Raw genomic sequence first — 23277 nt, forward strand, 5'->3', positions numbered from 1 at the left:
AAAGCTATGGATTTATGGTGGGAGTTTATTACTGTGCCTTTAAGCAAGGCACGTCTATTGGGAAATCTGATTAAAACATAAATAGTAACATTTTCAAAAAGGAGCCTAAGTACCATTTATCAAAAGTGACTATGGCTATGTCTACACTAGACATGTTAACACAGCACAACTACATCGCTGCAGCTACGTCACCAAAGACACTTGCTACAGCCACGGAAGGGGTTTGTTGAGCCTTATAGTTAATCCATTCCCTCAAGAGGCAGTAGCTAAATTGACAGAAACATTCTTCCGTTGACCTAGAAGGGTCTACATTAGACTTTGCAATGGCTTAACTAGGTGCCTCAAGGGAGTGAATTTTTCATACTGAGCTATGTCGATATGTTGACCTAAGTTTAAGGTACAAACTTGGTCTGAGGCACTTAGGAGCGTAACTTTGTAATGTAGACCAGGTCTAAGTCTCACTGAAAGTCTTGGGCACATCTGATAATTTTACCCCAAAGTCTGAGTCTTTTTAAAATAGCTTGGCACCTGAGATTGGAATTGTAAACCAGAAGAAAGTACGATCTTGCTGAATATTTCACTGTTTATTACATTTTGGTCTTGTTTGTTTTATCTTCAAGAATATATTTTCTTCCTTTTTTGTTAAACATGTTATTGTAGCAACAATTTAGTTCTCTCCAGTCATCCAGTTCTCCTCACAATGTAACAATTTACCTACTTCAGGGAGGGTTTAGGAAGTTTAATTAAAGCTTGTCAAATATTCTGAAGACTTCAAATGCAATGTAAGCAATGTATTCTTATGAAATAGTGAACAAGTACCCTGGCCTAGAGCAATGGAAAAATGTGACTAGAGCAGCCACAGAGAGGGAGGAATTAACCCTTCAAAAGAAGGGACAACAAGAAACCAGTGTAAAGGTTGAAACTTCATTTAAGGTACATTTGATGAAAGATAATAAATGTATGATTGGGAGGGGCATGGTTTTGGAATAGCAGTTTAGTCTGGTACCAGTTATAGAATGAGGGTACATAAGATTAGATAGGATCTTTCTAAAATGTGTTATTTAATGTGAATATTAATAAAAAAATGTTCAGCATTGTTTTCCATGAGCTAGCTTTGAGAACAGAGGACAATGAGGTTTTTGGAAAACCTGCTTTTTGTAGAATCACCTAGGCCCCTGAAAAATATCCACTTGAGACATGGAATGTGTTTGGTGTGATTTTCAGATTATTGTTCCACGTAGATTTAAGAGAAATTAGAATTAAAGGATGTGATTTTAAAACCATTTAAAATGTATTTATTTATATTCTAACAGAAAAATGTAAAGCTACCTTTGAATTATGTATAAAATAGACATTTTTATGGATTCAAGTTACACAGAATAAATAATTACCTCTTCACAAATTTAACTGTGTGATTAAGAAAGAAGCCAAACAGAAGAAATCGTAACTTGTAGACCACCAAGTAATGTGTATTGTTTTTAGTAGCCTACAATCAATGGGGCTCTGTGTAGATACAGTGGTATGCCGCACGTACTGAATTACAGGATCAAGTCAAAGCTTAAAACTGTACATAGACAGTGAAGCATCTACTACCAAACATCAATTATTTCCCCTAACATTGGCTAACACCATTGGAGTTTGCATTAAGACAAGTGTTCATTCCTAGAACTATTAATCAAATAGTGCAACTATATTATATTTTTTCTAGATGTTACAGAAATAGGCAGATACTGGTGTCTCAAAGGAGAAGATACCCTATGTCACTGGTGCAATATTAGCACAAAGTGTGGGGGAAATAAAAACGGACAGTATTCTAGCACTGGAAAAACCTCTACTCATTTCGTAGCCATTGGGTAATACTGAGACCCCAGAAGTGTGAAGCTATGGGGGTATATTGTGCTAAAGTGGAGGGCCTGAATTAAGAATGACAGGGATTCAGAGTAACTAGCGAGGATTTTCAGAATCTAGATAGTTTTGTGCATTTTTGGAGCTATGGCCCAGAGGAAGAGATTCAGAGTCAGCAACACAGTGGTAGGACATTAGGGCAATAATAATACCTTGCAACAGCTTATTAACAAGTTTCCAGTTTAAGTCTATTCACAAGAAAGGACCTGATCCCGGAAAGACGTATACTGAACTTTACGCACTATTAATAAGGGGACTATTCATAGTGATAAAGTTAATCATATACATAAGTTATCTGTCAAGGTTTTTATACTTAGCCCTCCACTATAGTATCTGAGTGCTTATAGGTCCCAGAATCTTTAAATGATGTAAAGAAAGTAAATATATATAAGTATTAGAGCCAGCTGATCAACTGAGAAAAAATAGCAAAAATTTTTTTTAAAACATCATTGGAATTTAAAAAAAAATCAAAACATTATGAATGGCTTTATTGTTTGTTAAAAATCCAGAAAAAAACCCATGAAAACTGTCAAATTTTTTTGTTAAAATTTTCAAAATGTAATCAAAATTTTGAATAATTTCTGCCAGCTCTAATAAATATTGTTGAATGCTGCTGGTTTGTCTCATAGCCACATGCGATGATTTACCTTTCACAAACAACAGGCCTGGATTCATTCTGGACTGAGCCCAATGAGGAACATGGCTGCCGGGGGGGAGGTGCTATAGGAATATTGGAATCCAAAGAACTTGTTTTCCGATGCAGAGTCTCCTGTGATAGTGTTGCTGCAGAGATTTCATTGTCCACAGGACAGGATCCAGCTCTGCCATGGCTGACAGCTGATGGAACCTCAGGCCCTACTGCGCCCTGTAGGGCCATCTCTACAGCTGCTTGTTCAACCTCCAGAGTTGGTGATGATGGAGGGGACACTCGGGGCTTGCGTTTGGTAGATGCTCCAGAAAGCAACTTCAGTAAACCTTTTTTTTCTTTCTGTTAAGCAAAAATACAGAGTATAAATTAAACTCATTTTAAAACACAAGATATTTAGCAGACAATGTCGAGCTGAAATACAGTTTGTTTAAAAGCAGCAAAGAGTCCTGTGGCACCGACTCTTTGGTGCTTTTACAGATCCAGACTAACACGGCTACCCCTCTGATACTTGACAGTTTTTTTAAAATACATGGTCATTTTGATCTCAGACGACTGAGTTAACAAGAACACATATTTTGAGACCTCCACAAAGTCATCATTTTGATTAAATTTAGCAAACTAAGTAGTGTTATAAATTATTTCCTTTAAATAAATGCCTTTGGCTGCAAAAATTACTAGAGAAAGAAATGTCTTTTTCTAATTTCTGCTGTAAGAATACAGTACTGGTTTTTTAGTAACCAAAAAGGAAAAATACTTCTGCTGCAAAGGAATGTATGCACCTTCACTCAAGCAAGACCACAAATGGGCTGAACTCCTTCACTTAGATGAGAAAAAGAACCCAGTCAAGTGATTGCCTTAAGCGCCAACCATTATGCCTTAAAAGGGAGTTTACAGAGTGGAGAAGTCAGCTGAGGGCTCTTTAAGAGATAACCATTAGAGGCTGAGAGTTTTGGTTAGAGGGGAGGATCCTGGGAAAGAGGAGAGATTCTTCTGAAACTGAGCAGGGAGGATAATCTGCACCACAGCCTGTGGTTTGGATGAGTGCCTCCAATTTTTCCTCCCTTATTCCCCATACAGGAGATCTTGAATAGTTAGCAGAATTTTACCAGGAGGGGAATTGTTCGCATTTTGTGTCTTTGTTACAAAGAAGAACTGTAATCATTCTTTTTACTTGCTCAGACAAAACCCCCTGAAGACTACAGAATCATAGAAACGTAGAGACAGAAAGGACCTCAAGAAGTTATCAAGTACAGCTTCTTGCCCTGAGGCAGGACCAAGTAAACCTAGACCATCCCTGACAGGTACTTGTCCAACCTGTTCTTATAGAATCTCCAGTTATGGGGATTCCACAACCTCCCTTGGCAGCCTATTCCAGATCTTAACTACCCTTAGAATTAGAAAGTTTTTCCTAAAATCTAAGCTAAATCTCTCTTGCTGTAGATTAAGACCATTACTTCATGTCCTATGTTCAACAGACTAGAAAACAATTGATTACTATCCTATTTATAACAGTCTTCAGATATATTAAGGGCTAACAGGGCTCCCCTCAGTCTTTTCTACAAAAATAAATATGCACATTTTTTTAACCTTTCTTGATTAGTCAGGTTTTCTAAATCTTTTCTCATATTGTTGCTCTCCTCTGGACTCTCCAATTTGTGACATCCTTCCTAAGTGTGCCACTCAGAACTGGACACAGTACTCCAGCTGAGACTCCCCAAGGCCAAGTAACATGAGACAATTACCTCTCATGTCTTAAATACAATACTCCTGTTACTGGACCAACTTCTGTTGGTGAGAGAGAGAGAAGCTTTTGAGCTTATACAGAGCTTTTCTTCAGGTCTGGGAAACTAAATCAAAATGTCATTGCTAAATGCAAGGTCTGAACCCAGATTGTTTAGCATAAGTAATTAACACAACATAGCCACAACAACATTTTATAAGGCACTCTTGTTAATACACCCCAGAACAAAATTAGCCTTTTTTGCATGGCATTGTAGACTCGTTCCATTTTTGATCCACTATAACCCCCAGAGCCTTTTCAGCACTGATTTGTTCAAAACACTTTTGTATTTCTTCCCTTTTTAAAGAGTCTGGTAGTGATCTTCTTACATAAACTCTTTGACTGAATAAGCTTAGATATGTATGAGAGAACTCCCAAAACAATATATGCTCAATAAAACTTCAGCCTAAGATATTTCAGTCTAATCTCAGTTGGCTGCAAAAGAATTACATGAATGCAGAGTACTGAGTATCTCAATTTAAAGGTGAACAACAAAAATGATTAAGGGCAGCAGAGATTAGCCTGTGGGGAAATATTAAAACTACCACTTATGTGTATTAGCTTGACAAAGCAGGGACTGTGAGGGAAAAGTTACAAGAGAAATGTCTACAAGTGTTTAACCTAGGAGTTAAAGGAAGTGGTCAAAAGCGGTATAAACTACAAATAATATACTACAGTTAAAAGGAAAATTTAGTATATTTTGCCTCAAATGCAGCCTAATAGCAAGATCAGTTAGGCAGGAATAACCACTCCCATGCAGAAAGGTGAAAGCTTGACTTTAAAATTGAAAGTGGTACTGGAGAATACTGCAGGGAGCAATTCTGCATGGGGAAGATAATGGATTAATTGAGAACCTACTAAACACAAAATCTGGAAGAGAGCTGCGTGCCCACGAGTGACATTTTAGTTCACTTCCTTTTTCTTGTTCAACAGTAATGGCCTGAAATTAAACTTTTCATAAAATTCAGTTTTCTAATTTAAGGTATTAACATAATGAGGAAAATGACTAATATTTCACAGCAAAAAAAAAAATTCTTTCTGACTTATTTTTGAAGGAAATTGTACACCCTAAATATATATTGATTTTTATTAAATATTAACTTTATTTTATTAGACTGAATAATTTATGTTCCCATAAATTCGTGTTTACAGGCTCACCTATCAACTTACAGAGGCCCACTGATTAGAGTTGCTGACTATGCAAGTCCTCTGAAGCATCCAGGAATCAGATTACAGCTCCAGAAAGAAACACATGAAATATAAAGAATTCCAACAACAGAGCAATTGATCCCTCTGACCTGCAGCAATACACTTTCTTAATCCTGCTGGACTCTGCATTCTACTCTTTATCCCATCGCACCTCTGCTCCAATATGCACCCACCACCCTAAATTATTTTCACATTCTCACAAGTATGGACTTGCTCTAACATACAGCCATTCAAACGAATGCCCAACTTGCTCAATTTTCCATAAAAACTCACAGTATGTTACTCCTAAATCATATAAAGACATGAATATAAGTCTATTTTAAAAAGTTCATGTGATAGAAGTGAGACACTGCCTGAGATGCAAATATAATGCCACGCCCACCTTGCTATCCTTGTCTGGTTTACTGACTGCTGTATTCCCACCAGCTGCTAAAGCATTTTCAGGAGAAGCAGGAGCCCCAGGGTGAACACTCACAGCTCTCCCACTTATGTCCCCATCCAAAGATGCAGAGGTGATGCTGGAAGAGTTTAAAGAAGCTGCTGCACAAGCCAGTGGAACATTGGATCGGTTGTTATTCACAGCAGTGACGTAAGCAGCAGCATTTGAAAGCTGAGGCTGGAGCTGCTGGGAAGCAACAGAATGGTGGGGAATGATCACAGCTGCAGGGATAAAGCATGCTGAACTTTGAGCCTGTATCGGCATTACTGCTGCTGTAGGTCTTTCTTGGCTGTGTACTGCAACTAAGATAAGGGGAGGAAATATCATTATCAAAGACGTATACACACTGAAACATCAGTCACTGTGATATAACAACTTATTAAAAAAAGCTTCCCTCCCACCGTCACACCTCTAGCCATGAAAACTATAATAGTATATGTGGGTGTTATGACACAGCATCTCAACATTAGATTTACCAAACCAGAACAGAGAAAAAAAATGACCTGTACTGAGACTGTTGTTCTAAAAGACGTGGGTGCAGATATATATTCCACTCATATGTGCATGTGCCCAGCATACCAAAGCCTGAGAGCTTTGCCTAGAAGTTACCGTCGGGGCAGCACACATGCTTTCTGGTGCCTCATAGTGCCTCCCATGGCTATTTAAGAGCAGCGCCACCCTGACCCCCTCAGTTCCTTTGCACCGACACAGAAGAGACAGAAGGTGGGTCATGGAATACATTTGCACCCACATCTCAAACAACAACAGTTACAGTACAGGTAAGTAACTGCTTTTTCTTCTTCAAGTGGTTGCCGATGTATATTCCACTCAGATGACACTCAAGTAGAAACACCAGCAAGTGGGGTTTGGAGTATACTTAAAAATGACTGTAGAACTGCCTTTCCAAACCTTGAACCGGACCTAGACGCAGTTATAATAGCACAGTGTGTGATGAAAGTATGCAGTGAACACCAGGTGGCAGCCCTGCAAATGTCCAAAATAGATGTGTCATTGAGAAATGCAACTGAAGTTGCTTTGGCCCTGCTCAAATGAGCCACCGGTCTCTGTGGAAGTGTGGCCTGAGCTACCCCATATGCCACTGTAAATGCAAGAAGGAATCCATTGTGGATTGGATGGATCCATCTGTGCCAAATTCACCTAGACCCCCGTCCAATCCACACAGGATACAAAAAGTTGAGATGATGCACCGAATGGTTTAGTCTTCTACAGAAAGAACTCCAATGATCATCTCACATCCAGTGAATGAAGGTGCTGTTCATCTGCATTTGAATGAGGCTTAGGAAAAATATAGACAAGTATATTGTTTGCTTAAGTTTGAGGTGTAGTCTTAAGGCCAAACTTGTCTTTGAAAAACTGTGTATAGGGCAGCCCTGCCATTAGGGTCTGCAGTTCACTCAGGCCTGGTCTACACTACGCGTTTAAACTGATTTTAGCAGCATTAAACCTATTTAACGCTGTATCCGTCCACTCTACGAGTCCACACAGGAGCACTGAAAGTTGAGGTTTTAATGTCTATCCAAGACACCGCTTCCTGCATCTGCTTGGGCATAGTTTTAGCTCCAATGATTCAAATGGCACAGCAGTCCAGATGACTGGAGGTCACCTGTCATCACACCTTTGAATGGACTGCTCTAGGACAAATCGTGACAAGCAATATTGCTATCGGCTTACAGACTTGATGAAAGCAGATCCTACTATATCACCACACCACTTGTCTGTTAGCAAAGATACATGTGTAGCAGGGGCCAGCCTGCCCTTAGGGTCTGGCAGTTCAGTCACGTGACTCTTACGGTCTACACTAGCGCGGTTTAAACTTGACCTTTTGAGTCATGTCATTAACCTGATTTAGACGCTTGTACCCGTCCACACTTATGAGGCCCTTATAATCTGATCATTATACAGCTAATTTTAAATCGCGTTTCTGTATCTCCTTCACCCAACGGAGAGCGGATCATAGTAGCCGCTTAAAATCTCCGGCAGGCTATATACCCATATCGAATTAGGGTTATGTACGGCGAGCTCCGCAAATTCGTGACAGACTATTGGCCTCCGGAGCTCGGGTATCCCACAGTGGCTGCACTGTGACAGCTCTGGACGAGCGCAATCTTGAGTCGGATGCAGTTGGTCAGGTAAAACAGAGAAAAGCCCCGTTTGAAATTTTGATTTTCATTTTCCTAGTTCGTGCTCCTTAGCGTGGAGGCTCTGAATCAGCCACAGGTGTGGTGATGCTAGTCCCCAAATCCCAGAATAAGGGCTCCAGCCATGGACCGTCAACGGGAGATACTTGGCATCTGATTCACTGTATGAGGGAGACAAATCTGTTCTATCAAAAGCTCCTTACGCCCGATTACAGAGACGAAATGCCAAAGAACCCAATGTGAAAAAAAAAATCTCCAGGCTACACTCAGTGCTGCCGTGCACAAGTGTAACGGATAGCCAGAGAGCTCAAAAGGGAACGCTCATGGAAGGGAGGGGAGGTAGGGGTAACTGGAGGGACTCCAGCTATCATCCACAAGTCCACAGCAGTCTCCGAAAAGGTATTTGCATTCTTGGCTGAGCTCCCAATGCCTGTAGGGGTCAAACACAATTGTCCGTCATGGTTCAGGGAATAGCTCGTCAATTTACACCCCCCCGCCCCCAGTGCACATGAAAGAAAAGGGAAAGAAATAGTTCTTCTGACTTCTTTCAGTGTCACCCTATGTCTACTGAAATGCTGCTGGTAGACGCGATGCTGCAGCAGTGAAGAGCAGTATCCGGCTCCTCTCCCCTCCCAGTGGCAGACGTGCAATATGACTGATATCCATCATCACCATCAGCCCGTGAGTGCTCCTGGCTGGCCTGAGATGAGCTGGCGGGGCGCACTGGTAAAAATAGAATGACTCCCGGTCATTTCCCAGTAGATGGTACAGAACGGCTGGTAACCGTCTTCATCATAGCAACTGGGGCTGAGCTCCATCAGCCCCCTCCCTTTCCTGTGTAAAGAAAGATTCTGTACTGCCTGGACTATCATAGCAGCGCATGCTGGGCTCCTCTCCCCCGCACCACTTAATGTCTGCCTGGACTGTCATAGCCCCGGGAGGCTGCCTCCCCTCATTTTATCTCACTAACAAGTCTCTGTTTCTTATTCCTGCATTCTTTATAACTTCATGACACAAATGGGGAGGACACTCTGCACGGTAGCCCAGGAAGGTTGGGGGAGGAGGAAGCAACGGGTGGGGTTGTTGCAGGGGCACCCCCGTGAATGGCATGTAGCTCATCATTTCTGTGGGATCTGACACAGAGCACCTGTGCTCTCTGATACACTGGTTCTCTAGTACACTTGCCCCATATTCTAGGCAGGACTGACTCTTTTTTAGAACCATAAAGGAGGGATTGACTCAGGGAGTTCATTCCCAGTTTTGCTTTTGCGCCCCAGCTGATCTCAGCCAGGGGCACCCATGATAGCAGCAGACAGTACAGAGGGACAAGATAACTCATCTCATTGCCAATTTACCCCAGGCAGCAGACGGTACAGAACGACTGATAACTGTCTCTGCTATCATGCAAAGCAAATGAATGCTGTGTGTAGCGCTGGAGTATCGGCCTCTGTCCGCAGCATCCAGTACACATACGGTGACTTGTAAAAAAAAAAAAAAAAAAAAAAAAAAAAAAACTGAACGGGCTCCATGGTTGCCGGTGTGCTATGGCGTCTGCCAGGGCAATCCAGGGAAAAAGGGCGCGAAATGATTGTCTGCCATTGCTTTCCGGAGGAAGGAATGACTGACGACATTTACCAGAACCACCCGCGACAATGATTTTTTGCCCCATCAGCCACTGGGCTCTCAACCCCAGAATTCTAAGGGGCGGGGGAGACTGCGGGAACTATGGGATAGCTACGGAATATCTACCCACAGTGCAACGCTCCGGAAATCAATGCTAGCCTCGGACCATGGACGCACACCGCCAAATTAATGTGCTTAGTGTGGCAGCGTGCACTCGACTTTATACAATCTGTTTTATAAAACCGGTTTATGTAAAATCGGAATAATCCCGTAGTGTAGACGTACCCTCACTCTCCTTGTGGATGTTATGACAATAAGAAAGGCTGCCTTTTGACAGAGGAAGGAGAGAGAATAAGTTGCTAAAGGCTCAGATGGAGGTCCCTTGTAGCAAATAAGTCAACAGACAGAATGCCCGATTCTCTGAAGATGCAACTCCAAATACTGCTCTTCAGAGACTACTTATGATTCTGGGAGAAACTCCTGCTGAGGTGATCAGCCAACTGATTTTGGGCCCCCAGTAAGTGTGTGGCTGGATAAGTGATGCCTTCTTTGATGCAAAAGAGTCAAAACTATATTGCTTTCTGACAGTGCTAGTTGAAGCAGGCTCCTCCCTGCTTATTCACATAATACATTGTGGTGGTACTGTCAAAAAGCAGGTGAACCACTGTGCCCCTGATCTGAGCTCAGAAGGTCCAGCATGCATCGTAAATTGCTTAAACTCCAGGATGTTTATAGGAAGGGAGCTTCCTATTTTGTCCACAAACCCTAACCTTTCAAAGTCTCTAGATGTGCTCCCCAAACTATTGTGGAGTAGGGTGATCAGATGAGAGTAAGAAAATATCGGGACACATGGGGGGAGGTGTCACCAGTGGAGCAGAAGAAAAATCCAAAACAGAATGCCGCCAGTGGAGTCAAAAAAAAAAATGGGATGTCTAGTCACTCTATTGTTGAACCATCAGTAACTACAGTCCTGGTCAGTGCAGGGTGGGCAAATGAAACCCTTCACATGCATTGATATGATGTGCTCACCACTCTAGGGACTCAACAATCATCAGTGGTACTCAGTCAAGCTTATCTAATGATTGACAACTTGGGAAACAGTCTAACTTCAGCAAGTATGGAAGAGAATGAAGACACAATCTCACATGCTGGACTACTGCGGCCATATGATCTAGTAACAACAGACAAACACGAACCGTAGTTCAAGCGTGAGACTGGAGAGACAGACATAGGTGACGAATTGTCTGAAAACAATAGTTTGGTAGAAAAGTCATCCAACTCAGAGTCCAGTAGGGCCCCAGTGAACTCAATTGTTTCTGCTGGAATTAATATTGACTTCCTTTTGTTCAAAATTAGCCCCAGTAAATCAAAGAGATGAAGTCTTAACTTGGCAGGAATGAGGACTAATGCAATGTCCCAGGCCTCAGCTAGGCTACGCCTACTGTGAGGAGAGGCAGAGGCAAACCTTAAATTTTCAAACTTAACAAATCTCTGGGTTTTCCTTTGTAACGAACATAAATAATATGAAGTAACATCAAATACTTACTTACGAGAATAATAAACTGTAAATTACCATCACAATAAAATAAATTTGTCACCACCACGCTGTGTCCCCCAAGAGGGAATTGGCTACTTCTCTACCTGGCCGCAAAGTCTGACTTCACCTCTGGTGTCCTGACTTCACCTCTCTCCAGCCTGGCAATGTTTCTTCATTTGACACTACAAAGAGCCGGACCTCTTTCCCACAGGTTCATCTGTGAAAGAGAGCTCTTCAGCTGGAGAGCTACACCCACTGACCTACCGCACTCAAACTGCATTCCCTCTGTTAGCATCCCAGTGGTCAATCTCACTGTTCATACACTCTAGGCCCCTTGTTGCCTGGCTCCTTGTTCTTGGCCCTTCTAGGTTCTGCTTCCTCTAATACAGCTTTCTCTGGCAAATCCCCTTTTTACCCAGCTCTGCTCTCTTTTAACCTCCTTCCTCAACTGCCTTTCAGCTGCCTCTGTGGCACTTTCTGAGCCTTCTCCCCATCTCGAGCTGCCATCTCACTGGCTATCTCGCTTGCCAGGATAGCATTCTATGTTGCTGTATCATAGCTGCAGGTCCTAATAGTACCCATCTTGGTTGAAACTGGAGCAGGTGCTACTGCTACGGCCAGGGTTACAACAGTTGTGCTTCAGACCTGTGCCTCAGTAAGAAAAGACATGAATTCCTATCCTTCTGAGATAGGCTGCCACTACTATCATGCATTCAGTGAACACACGTGGGGCTGATGATACTCCAGAAAGAACTGTGTATTGATAATAACTATTGACATGCTACTACAAATCTCAGAAACTTCCTGTTGATTGGGAAAATTGCCACATGAAAGTAGGCATCCTAAAGACTGATGGCAGCAAATCTGTCAAGTGCTAATGTGTGGACAATTACAGCTAAGGTTACCACATGGAATCTGATATTTGATGTATCGGTTGAGACCTTGAAGATTCAGAATGGGTCTCACCTCTCCCTTTGACTTGGGGATCAGGAAGTAATGAGAGTAGAAGCCCTGTCCCTGATTCTGAAGGGGATCTTCCTCTATAGCTTGTGAAACAAGACCAAGAGTCTGGATCTGCAGAAGGAGCAGTGATTTGTGAGCGTGGTCTCTGAAAAAAAGATGGGTCAGGCTGGTGGGAAGCGGGGATAGACAGAAATTGGATGGCATAACCCAATCTAAAAAGTGTTTAAGACCCACTTGTCCATGGTTATCGCTTCCCACGCACTGTAGAAGTGGGCGAGCCTGTCCCCAAATGGAGGAAATATCATGGGGATAATCACAACTGGAATACTGTCCTCAAGAGGAGAGTCAAGTTGATTGCATGCCCAAAGCTGATGGAGAATGGGCCAGTTGGTTGAAATTTGAATCGGAAGACCTTCTCCTTTGTGAATTCTCTCTCTTCCGAGAGAAGTCCTGCTGTCTAGCCAGATAAGCTGACTGCCAGAAATACTGCTGCTATTGTTGCTGATCTCCATATTGGCACCTCTGACACTGGGTATAAACTACCATTGAACGTAAAGTAGCCTGAGAGTCTTTAAAATAATGCAATGTATGCAGGTTACTTACCTGTAACTGGAAGTTCTTCGAGATGTGTGGTCCTTATCTGTATTCCACATGTGGGTATGCATGTGCACCATGTACCCAACTCCAGAAATTCTAACAAGCAGTGTCTGATGGCCTGCAAATGCACAGTAGATTTTATGTTCCCAGCCAAAGGCACAAGAGGTAGTGTGAGCCAATGTCTCTCCAGTTCTTCTTCTGACCACAAATCCAATGGGATCCAAAACAGAGGGGATGGAGGGAGGGAAACGGAATACAGACAGGGATGATAAAGCTCAAAGAAGTTTCAGCTACAGGTAAATAACCCCCATTTCTTCTTCCACTGCTGGTGCCTACGTATATTCCACATATGGGTGATTGACAAGCAATGCTCAGACTGAAGGGCTACGTGAGGAAGTTTGCAGTACTGCAGTTCCCACTGGTGCATCCTCAATATGCACATAATGTCTAGTGAATGTGCGGATGGCACTCCAAGTGGCTGCTGTGCACGTACCTCCTATGGGTACATCCTGCAGGTAAGCTATAGAGATGGCATGTGCCCTCCTGTGTTAGAAGAAGATGTATGTCCTAATCTGTATCACTTTATGATGCACCCACTTAGAGATTCTCTGAGAGGACATTGCTTGACCTTGCGGCCTTTCTGCTACAGTGAGGAAAAAAATCTTGATTTTCTAATAGGTTTGGTCCTTGGCAGATAGAACACAAGGGCATATCTGAGGTTCAGGGAAGGAAATATTTTCTCTTCAGCAGAAATGTGGGGTTTTGGAAAAAGTACAGATTAGTGGATACTTTGGTTAGCATGGAATTCAGAAATAACTTTGGGGAAGAATTTAGAACAGAGATGAAACGATACCTTATCCTTGTGGAAAAGGTGTACCAGGAGGGTCTACCATGTGGGCTCCCAAATCACACACTCTCCTGGATGAAGTGACAGTAACTGAAAACGCAACTTTCATGGACAGCTGGGAGATGGAGCATGTCACCTATTGTTCACACGGTGTTCTGGTGAGTGTTGACAGAATGAAATTGAGGTCCCATGGAGATATAGGTTTGACCACTGGTGGAAAGGTCCTGATCCCTTCATGAATCTTACGTACGTACGTATGTACGTACGTGTGTGTGTGTGTGCGAGCGCATGAGAGTGAGAGAGAGAGAGACAGTGTTTGTGTGAGAGAGAGAAGACAGAACATCCATCCACTGGAGGGAGGGAGGCACTAATCACTGTGAGATGGACCCACAGGGAGCTAATGGAAAAGCCTGAGTTTTTAAGAGACAGGATATCATTGAAAATGACCAGAATATTTTCAATGCCTGGAGAAGGCTCATTACACTGCATCTAGATAGAGAAACATCTCCATTAAGTTAGATAGCAGGTCCACGTTGAAGCTTTCCTATTTTGGGAAAGGACAGCTTGAATGGGTGTCAAACAAGAGCATTCTACTTCCAATGCCCAACCAAACACCAGACCATGAGATAGAGTGAGTCCGGATTGGGGTGTCTGATTTTAATCCCCGCCTCCCTGAGATCTGGAAAGGGAAGGTGGTGACATTTTCAGGAGCTCTGGGAAGCAAAATTGCCTAGGCCATTTGGGTTCTAGGAAAATGATAATGGCCCCATCATGAGAGATCTCTCTCAGGACCTGTGGTAGCAGGGGAATGGAAGGAAAGGCATATCTGAGATCATTTGTCCATGACAACAAGAGAGTGCTGTCTTGGGAGCCATTGCCCATAGGGGAAGTTTTTGTTCATTTGGGACACAAAGAAATCCCATTGAGATGTACCTCACTGAGTGAATATTTCACTTGGTGAATCTCCCACTTTTGGTCCGCAGCGACATGTCTGCTCAGATGATCTATTAAAGGGTTCTGATCACCTGGGAGGTATGTGGCTTAGGGCTTGTCTACACTGGCAAGTTTCTGTGCAGTAAAGCAGCTTTTTGTGCACAAACCGCAGATATGTGCACAATGCAAAGCCACTTTGTGCGCAGAGACTCCTCAGTTGCAGCACTGCAAAAAACCCACCTCGACAAGACTCATAAGGCTATTTGCACAGAGGCTCTAGTGCTCTATTGCCAGTGTCGCCATTTGATTGCTTTCTGCGCTCTAATGGGGTTCCAGAGCTGTCCCATCATGCCTCAATGACTGCTCTGCTCATTGTTTGGAGACATGCATCCCTTCCCTTTCAAAGCACCGTTTCTGACAGCCATTGTGTGCTGTGCTGATCTGCGCAGGGACACAAAGCAAACCATTAATGTTGAACACAGAGGTAGGTAGTGTGTGTGTGTGTGTGTGTGTGTGTGTGTGTGTGTGTGTGTGTGTGTGTGTGTGTGTGTGTGTGTGGCTGTGTGTTGGAGAGAGAGAGAGAGAGAGAGAGAGAGAGAGAGAGAGAGAGAGTGCTGTGTAGAGAGTCCAGGGATGGAGGGGGGGGCTGATGTCAGGGGCTCCCCTGCCCCCTGCCTCAGAATTGGTTGCTTCCTGCTGCAGTCTGAACTTACAAGCCAGGACATGTTCTCTGTTCCCCAGAACACACTGTCTCTCTCCCCCCTCCATACACACACATACTCCCTGTCTTACACACTTCCTCCCCCCACACTTCAGTTGAAAAGTAGCTGGCAATGTAGTAGAATGCTCATGGAACAATGGGATTGGGAAACCTACATCATGTGATGCTGTGCCTGCCCCATGACGCATTGCAAACTCTTCCCAAAGCACCCTGTGTCCAGTTGTACAGTGGGATAGCTACCACAATGCACTGCTGTCTTTGCTGTTCAAGAGCTGCTAATGTGAATGTGCTCCAGCACCACAAGGAGCACAGTATGGACATGCAACAGTGATTTAATTCCAGCGTTTTAATAAAAGTGGTATAACTTGTGGCGCAGAAACTTGCCAGTGTAGACATACTTAGTGATATGGTTTCTCATGCCTAATTGCTTTCAGGCAAAGGGGAAGAGATTTTGCTCTACTCTGTTTGTTTATATAGAAGACCATGTGGATGTTGTCTAACATCACTTGGCTATGAAGTAAATGTTTAAGTGGAAGAAAGGTTCTGCAAGGAAGGAGGACTGCTCTCAGTTATAGTATACTGATGTGCACTTTGGCCTCATTGAGGGTCCTTGTATCTTATGCAATGTGGTTGTTCAGAAGGGAAGCGTCTGTTATGACTGGACTAGGAGCGTTTAAGGGAACATCCATTCTCACTCTCTCTGGGTTTGATTAACAGGTGAGGGAGGTGATGTATCTAGTGGGAATGGTCACTCTGGTGTTGATATGATCTTTGGTGATAGATTGACCAGAGCCAGGGGTGTAGACATCATAGATGAAGCCTGGCGAACAGTGTCACATGAGCGCACAAGACCATATGGCTTAAAAGTGAGAGGCACATTCTGGTCATTGTTTTTGGTCTGTGAGTAACTTGTGCTCACTTTGTTTTTATTCAGGTGCCCAGGACTGCTAGAAGATGGAGCAGAAACTCTGTCGCCGACTTGACCTCTTGGCAGGAGAGAGAGAGAGAGACTTACCAAGAGCCAATCATCCAGATATGGAAAATTGTGAGTCTGGTGTCTCATTTGGGTTACCACCACAGACAAAACTTTTGTGAACATTCTAGGTGCTGTTGCTAGCCCAAAGGGAAAGACTCGGAACTGGCAATGTTCTTGGCCCACCATAAATGGTAGGAATTTTGGGGGAATGATGAATGTTTGCATGAAAGTATGCATCCTTCACATCAAGAGCCACAAAACACATCCCCTCCTGTAGTGAAGAGATTATTGATACTAACGTACCCATCTTGAATTTCGAATTTCTAATAAAGATGTTTAGTTACCAAAGGTCCAGTATGGGTCTCTTTGTGGGACTAGAAAATTTGGGGAATAGAATCCTCTTCCTTCATCCTAAGGAAAGAGCCACTCTATCACCCCTCGCTGTAGGAGGGTGTCTGCCTCCTGATGAACAATCATCTCAAGACAGTGGTCCCTAAAGGAGGATCAGGAAGAGGGGTTGTGATGAGCGAGGGAGAACTTGATGGATAGTTTCCAAGACCCAAGTCTGTCATGATCAAGCCCCCATTGTGGGTGACGAATGTGAGATGGCCTCCTAAATAACGGGGGAAGAGGTGGCTAGCATCAGTGGTGACTGGATGTCTCGGTTGAGACCCACCTAAGTGGCCCTTTATAGGAGGCTTGGAATGGGTAGAAGTTGTGGTAGTCGAGGGAGCCAAAAAGCAAGGCCTCTGAACATCTGATTCACTGCAGGCTTGGCTTGAGGAGAGCGTGGCCTTGACCTATATGTTTGTCGCTAATGTTTTGTCTTAGAAGCCAGAGAATAAATCCCCAAGAAGCACAGAGTCTTTGAGATGTGTAGGGACTCATCCGTTTTCTCATTGAAGAGATCTGAGTCATCGAAGGGAAGATTCTGTATGGTATTCTGAAACTTTCTAGGGAAACCTGAAGACTGTAGCCAAGAATCCTTCCTTATGACTATACCAGAGGTCAGTCCTGTGGATGCCATATCTTACTAACTTACCCTCCTCTATGAACGACTGAAATTGGGCTTTGTCCTCAGTAGGAAGCTTGTCCTTAAAGTCCATCAGCCTTGAATAGTTGTTAAAATTATATTTAACTAACAGTCTGATAGCAAAACAGAATTGCAGGCCCATAGAGGAAAGACCTTTCTCTCTTCAGGAGATCCAATCTCTATGGGTCACGGTAGTCCTTAGATGTTACAACCTAGCCCTCTCCGTTGCTGCCTGTAACACCAGAAAGTTGGGTGCAGGGTGGGAGAAAATAAATTCAGCTCACTTTGTAAAAATGAAATAGCACCTCTCAGCTCTTTCAGGGTGGGGGTACAGGATGCTGGAGTGTGTCAGACCAATCTAGCTGGCTCCAGGATGGCCTCAATAACTGGAAGATTACAAAATATCCAGGAGCCAGTGTTGTGGGCCCTGGACCACCTCCTGCTGTATTGGCAGGTGACTGGCAATCCTCTGCACTAGCTCTTGATACTGGTTATGATGTCCAGCAGAGATAAAGAGTAACGTGTGACCACTTTATTCAGAGACAAGGATGAGATTCCTGTTGATACCTGTGGATCCAGGTCAATATCCTCCTCCCCATACTCTGACAGATCTGGTCGGCGTGCCGAGAAGGAGAAGTGCGGTCAGATTCCTAGGTGGGTCCCTGACAGCTGAGAGAGTCCCATGAGCCCCAATAAGGTCATAAAGAGGGATGAGAAAGTTACTCACCTTGCAGTAACTGAGGTTCTTCGAGATGTGTCCCCCTGTGGGTGCTCCACTCTAGGTGATGGTGCGTCCCGGCGCTGTTGATCGGAGATTTTTGGTAGCAGTGCCTGGTTGGGATGCACCCACTCAGTTGGTATCTCCCATCTCGTTGGAATCTTCCTGAACGCGTGCGCCCCACACCCTCCTCAGTTCCTTCTCTACCATGGAGAATCATACTAGTACTCCAAAGTAGAGGGGAGGAGGGCGGGGAGTGGAGCACCCACAGGGATACACATCTCGAAGAATCTCAGTTACTGCAAGGTGAGTAACTTTCTCTTCTTCAAGTGCTGTCCATGTGGGTGCTCCACTCTAGGTGCATGTGTAGCAGTACCCACTATGGTTGGTGGGACTTTGGAGATGCATCAGTGAGTACTGTAGACAGTACTGTATGGTCTACTATGGTGTCTGTCGTGGTGTCTTGCGTGAGAGCATAGCGTTTTGCAAACTTGTGTTCAGATGACCCCATAGCTGCTTTGCAGATGTCAGGAATGGGAACATTTGTGTAGAAAGGCAACGGATGTTGACATGGCTCGAGTGGAATGAGTTCTAATGCCTTCGGGCGGTTGAAGATTTTGCGCATGGTAACAGGATCTGATGCAGTCAGAGTCCACTTGGATAGATGTTGTTTAGAGATAGCCGTACCTTTCGATCTTTCGGTAATGGAAACAAAGTCATCGGGACTTACGAAATGGTTTGGTCCTGTCTAAATAAAAGGCGATTGCTGCCTGACGTCGAGAGTATGTAGGGTTGCTTCTTGCAGAGTCTTGTGAGGTTTGGGATAGAAAGTAGGTAAGTATATAGGTTGGTTGAGGTGGAAGGTTGATACCACCTTAGGGAGAAATTTAGGATGTGGTCTCAAAGTGACTTTGTCTTTGGAGAAGATTGTGTAGGGAGAGTGGGCCATCAGGGTGCTCATTTCACCAACTCTCCCTGCTGATGTTATGGTAACTAAGAAAGCCACCTTCATGGACATATGAAGATGAGAGGAGGTAGCCAAGGCCTCAAATGGAGGTTTCATGAGAACATGAAGAACAAGGTTAAGGTTCCATGCAGCCGCTGTTGGGTAAATTTCAGGGTAGAGATTTTGCAGGCCCGTGAGAAAGCGTTTTATGGTGGAGTGGGTAAAGAATGAATAACTGTCTAATAGGTCATGGAAGGTGGTAAGCGCCGCCAGGTGCACTTTGATGGAGCTGAGCGAAAGTCCTTCCTGTTTTAGTTTCAGGAGGTAGTCTAGAATGTTAGGGAGGGTCACGTTATTGAGTGCTAAGTGATTACGTGAGCACCAGCGGGCAAAACGCTTCCACTTCTGCAGGTAGATTTTACGAGTGAAGTCTTTGCTACTGTGTAGGAGGACATATTGGACTTGCTCGGAACAGGCTAGTTCATGGGTTTGGAACCATGAAGGAACCAGGCTGTGATGTGGAACTTTTGGAGCTGGGGGTGAAGAACCTGTCTGTTGTCCTGGGAAACGTGGTCTGGCCAGTTGGGGAGAGCCCGTGGGTGACAGGAGGATATGCAGAGTAGGTAGAGATACCACATCTGTCTTGGCCAACCCAGGGCAATAAGGATGACCCAGGCCTTGGCGTCCGCAATCTTCCAAAGAACCCTGTGTAACAGAGGGATTGGTGAAAGGCGTACAGGAGGGAGTTGTTCCATGGGATGAGGAATGCATCTCCTAGGGATGTAGTCCCGCTCTGGAGCAAAACGGAACATTTTCGATTCTAGGTCGTGGCAAAGAGATCTATTGACAAGGTGCCCCAGAGGAAGAAGAGCTGTTGGAGTACTGCGGGGTGCAGTTCCCATTTGCATTGTGTCAGGAAATGCCTGCTGAGTGCATTGGCAGTAGTGTTGTGGCAGTCTGGTAGGTAGGAAGTGATGATTTGTATTCGATGTCGTATGCACCAATTCCATAGTTGAATGGCTTCCATGCAAAGGTATGTGATCGGGCTCCCCCTTGTCTGTTTATATAGTACATGCATGCTATGTTGTCTTTTAAGGCCCAAAGAGATTTGTTCTTTCTGAGGGGAAGAAAGTGAAGGCATGCTTGCCTCACTGCTCTGAGCTCTAAGAGATTTATCTGTAGGTGCATCTCTGATGCGGACCACCGACCTTGTGCCCTGTGCCGCCCTAGGTGCGCTCCCCAACGATTAGGGAAGCGTCCGTGGTAAGCATGAGCATTGGGGAACATTGCTGGAAGGAAACCCCTGTGCAGAGGTTTTCTGGACTTGTTTACCAATGCTGGGAAGCTATAACATTGGGAGGAGGAGTTAGCAGCATCCCTAAGGTGTGTCTGTTGGGTCTGAAATTGGAATTGAGCCAACCCTGGAGACATCTCATGCGTAGCCTGGCGTGGTGAACCACGAAGGTGGTGGCTGCCACGTGACCAAGGAGCTGTAGGCAAAGTCTTGCCTGTGTCCTGGGACGAATAGAGAGCATGTGTTTGAGCTGCGTGAGGAATCTGTGATATGGGAGCAAGGCCCTGCTCTGGATTGAGTCAAGATGAGCTCCGATGAACTCAATCTGTTGTTTAGGTGTCAGAGTGGATTTTTGGATGTTTATTTGGAGGCCTAGGCTGTGAAAGAGGGAGACGGCGAAACGGGTAGCTTGAAGTGTCTCGCCATAGGAGTTGCCCTTGATAAGGCAATCGTCCAGATACGGGAACAGCGTGACCCTGTGTTTGCGGAGGTGAGCCATGAACATGGCTAGAGTCTTGGAAAAAAAACTCTCGGTGCTGTGGCGGGTCCGAAAGGAAGAACTCTGTATTGAAAATGGTCATGACCGATTGTGAATTGTAGGAAGCGTCTGTGAGCTGGATGAATTGATATATGAAAGTAAGCAAGCTGTAGGTCGAGGGCTTTGAACCAGTCCCCTTGATCCAGTGCAGGTATTACTGGGCCCAGTGTGACCATCTTGAATCTTTGTATCCTCACGAATTTGTTCAGTCGGCGTAGATCTAGTATAGGCCTCCATCCTCCAGTCTTTTTCTGAGTTAGAAAGCAATGGGGGTAGAAACCTGTCCCTTGATTTTGCATTGGCACAGGTTCCACTGCACCTAGTTGTAGAAGATGCACCACTTCTGTGCAAAGTAAGTGGTCGTGAGAAGGGTCCCTGAAGAGGGACAGGGAAGGGTAGGAGGGTAGGAGAAAGTTTGTCCTTATCAAAAGGGAGATCCTCCACTTTGGTCTGCAGTTCTTTGGGGATCCCAGATTTAGAGAGCCATGAGGATCTGCGCATAACCACAGCAGTTGCAGTTGTACAGGCTGCTGTGTCTGCAGATGCCTGTAGGGCCATTCTGGAAATCAGTTGGCCCTCAGTCAGGATTGATTTGAAGTCTGCTCTCCTATCCTCTAGAATGTAGGAGGCAAATTCAAAAGTTTATTGTAATTATCAAAGTCGTAACTGGCGAGGGGAGCAGAATAGTTTGCGATTCTGAATTGTAGCGTGGAGGATATATAAACCTTACGGCCCAAGACGTCAAGGCGTCTAAGGTCCTTGTCTTGCGGGGTGGGTTGATATTGTGACTGTTTCGTACTCTGCGCAACTGCATCCGTGACAAGGGAATTCGGTGGTGGATGAAAAAATAGGAAGTCAGCGTCCTTAGCAGGGACATAGTATTTACGTTGGGCCTTTTTGCAAGTTGGTACTAAAGACGCTGGGGTTTGCCAGAGAGTGTCAGCCAGCTCCAGGAGTGCTTCGTTTATAAGGAGCACGATTTTTGAGGGTGCAGACAGTTGAAGGATTCTGAGGAGTCTGTGTTGCATCTCCTGAACCTCCTGAAAGGGGATATCTTGACTGAGTGCCACCCTCCTGAAAAGTTCTTGAAATTGTTTACAGTCATCCACGGCCCGTCGAGGCGGAGGGAGAAGGGCTCCGTCCAGGGCTAACGGAGAGTTAAGGATATGGCATAACTTGCATACTCAGGATGGGGCTCAGGCGCCTTAGAAGTGGACGGAGCAGGAGACTGATGCACAGAAGGAGGATGACTAGTAGGAGGATGTTGCCAAGGGTACCACTGAGGCCAAGGTATAGGGTAGGAGAACCCAGGTGTCGCCATGGGGGGGCGAAGCAGGGAAACTGAGGCTGGTGGCCTTGAGCCGTGACCTGAGGTGGTAGAGGTGCCTGTGGAGGAGAAGCAGGAGAGGAGAACTCCGCTTGTTGCTGTAAATCAAGTTCACCGTCAGTGAAAACCAGTTCAGGTGGAGAGAGCAGCGGTTCAAAAAAATGAGCCCTGTGTACCTAGGAGCGGAGCGTGAGGCTCAGGTGGCACTGAAAGGTCACATTGAGTGAAAAACTGTTGCTCCTGCTCCCTGGGCTGAGCTGAGCCTGCTCTCTGCTCTAGCTCATTAGCAGGAGAAAGTGCAAGTGACAGTAGTGCTGCAGACTGCTTGGAGGTGCCCTGCAGGGGGTTTGCTACTGGTGCCCGCGTGGAAGATGGCACCAAGGCTAACGTTATTCTCCCTGCAGGGGAAGATTGTGCTGCCAGCACCGCGGCTGTTTGCGATGCCAAGGAGAGGCGCGCGCTGCTGGCACCGCGGCTGTTTGCGATGAAGAGGAGAGGCACGCGCTGCTGGCACCGCGGCCGTTTGCGATGCCAAGGAGAGGCGCGCGCTGCCGGCACCGCGGCAGTTTGCGATGCCGAGGAGAAGCGTGCTGCCGGCACCGCGGCTGTTTGCAGTGCCAAGGGGACCGGAGCCACAAGGACCTTTCTGACACGGGAGGTCGGGTCCCTGCCTCTGCGCTCTGTCAGAGCTGCAGCTGAGGCATTAGAAAAAGCTGAGGCACCTGCCTTTGGTGCTATCAGCACAGAGGGCAGAGATCTCGCGGGAGACCTCCTATCCTTGTTAAAGTCTCTCCTGTGAGACTGTTCTGTTTCTTGCCTCCGCTCCAGGGAGGCTGAAGCAATGCTGCCCACTAGTTCCGATCTGGCTGGGGAGCGGGTTTAACCTTTCCCATCTCCGAAAGCGGCTGTAAGGATTTTTCCATCATCAGCATTTTGAGCTGCAGATCCCTGTCAGCACTCAAAGACTCTAGGACTGGAAGGGACCTCGAGAGGTCATCGAGTCCAGTCCCCTGCCCTCATGGCAGGACCAAATACTCTCTAGACCATCCCTGATAGACATTTATCTAACCTACTCTTAAATAT

General features: G+C 45.0%; 1 protein-coding gene across 1 annotated transcript in view; it reads right to left on the minus strand.

Moving 5' to 3' along the window:
* SH3RF1 (SH3 domain containing ring finger 1) overlaps positions 1-23277 on the minus strand; it is a 164969-nt gene that overhangs the window by 18661 nt on the left and 123031 nt on the right. The window contains exons 10-11 of the mRNA XM_032803656.2: positions 5926-6284; positions 2553-2893 (exon numbers count right to left, since the gene is read on the minus strand). Coding sequence (XP_032659547.1) covers positions 2553-2893; positions 5926-6284 — 700 coding nt within the window. The remainder of the gene's footprint in view (positions 1-2552; positions 2894-5925; positions 6285-23277) is intronic.

This window comes from Chelonoidis abingdonii, chromosome 5, assembly GCF_003597395.2.
Source record: "Chelonoidis abingdonii isolate Lonesome George chromosome 5, CheloAbing_2.0, whole genome shotgun sequence".
Lineage (NCBI taxonomy): Eukaryota > Metazoa > Chordata > Testudines > Testudinidae > Chelonoidis > Chelonoidis abingdonii.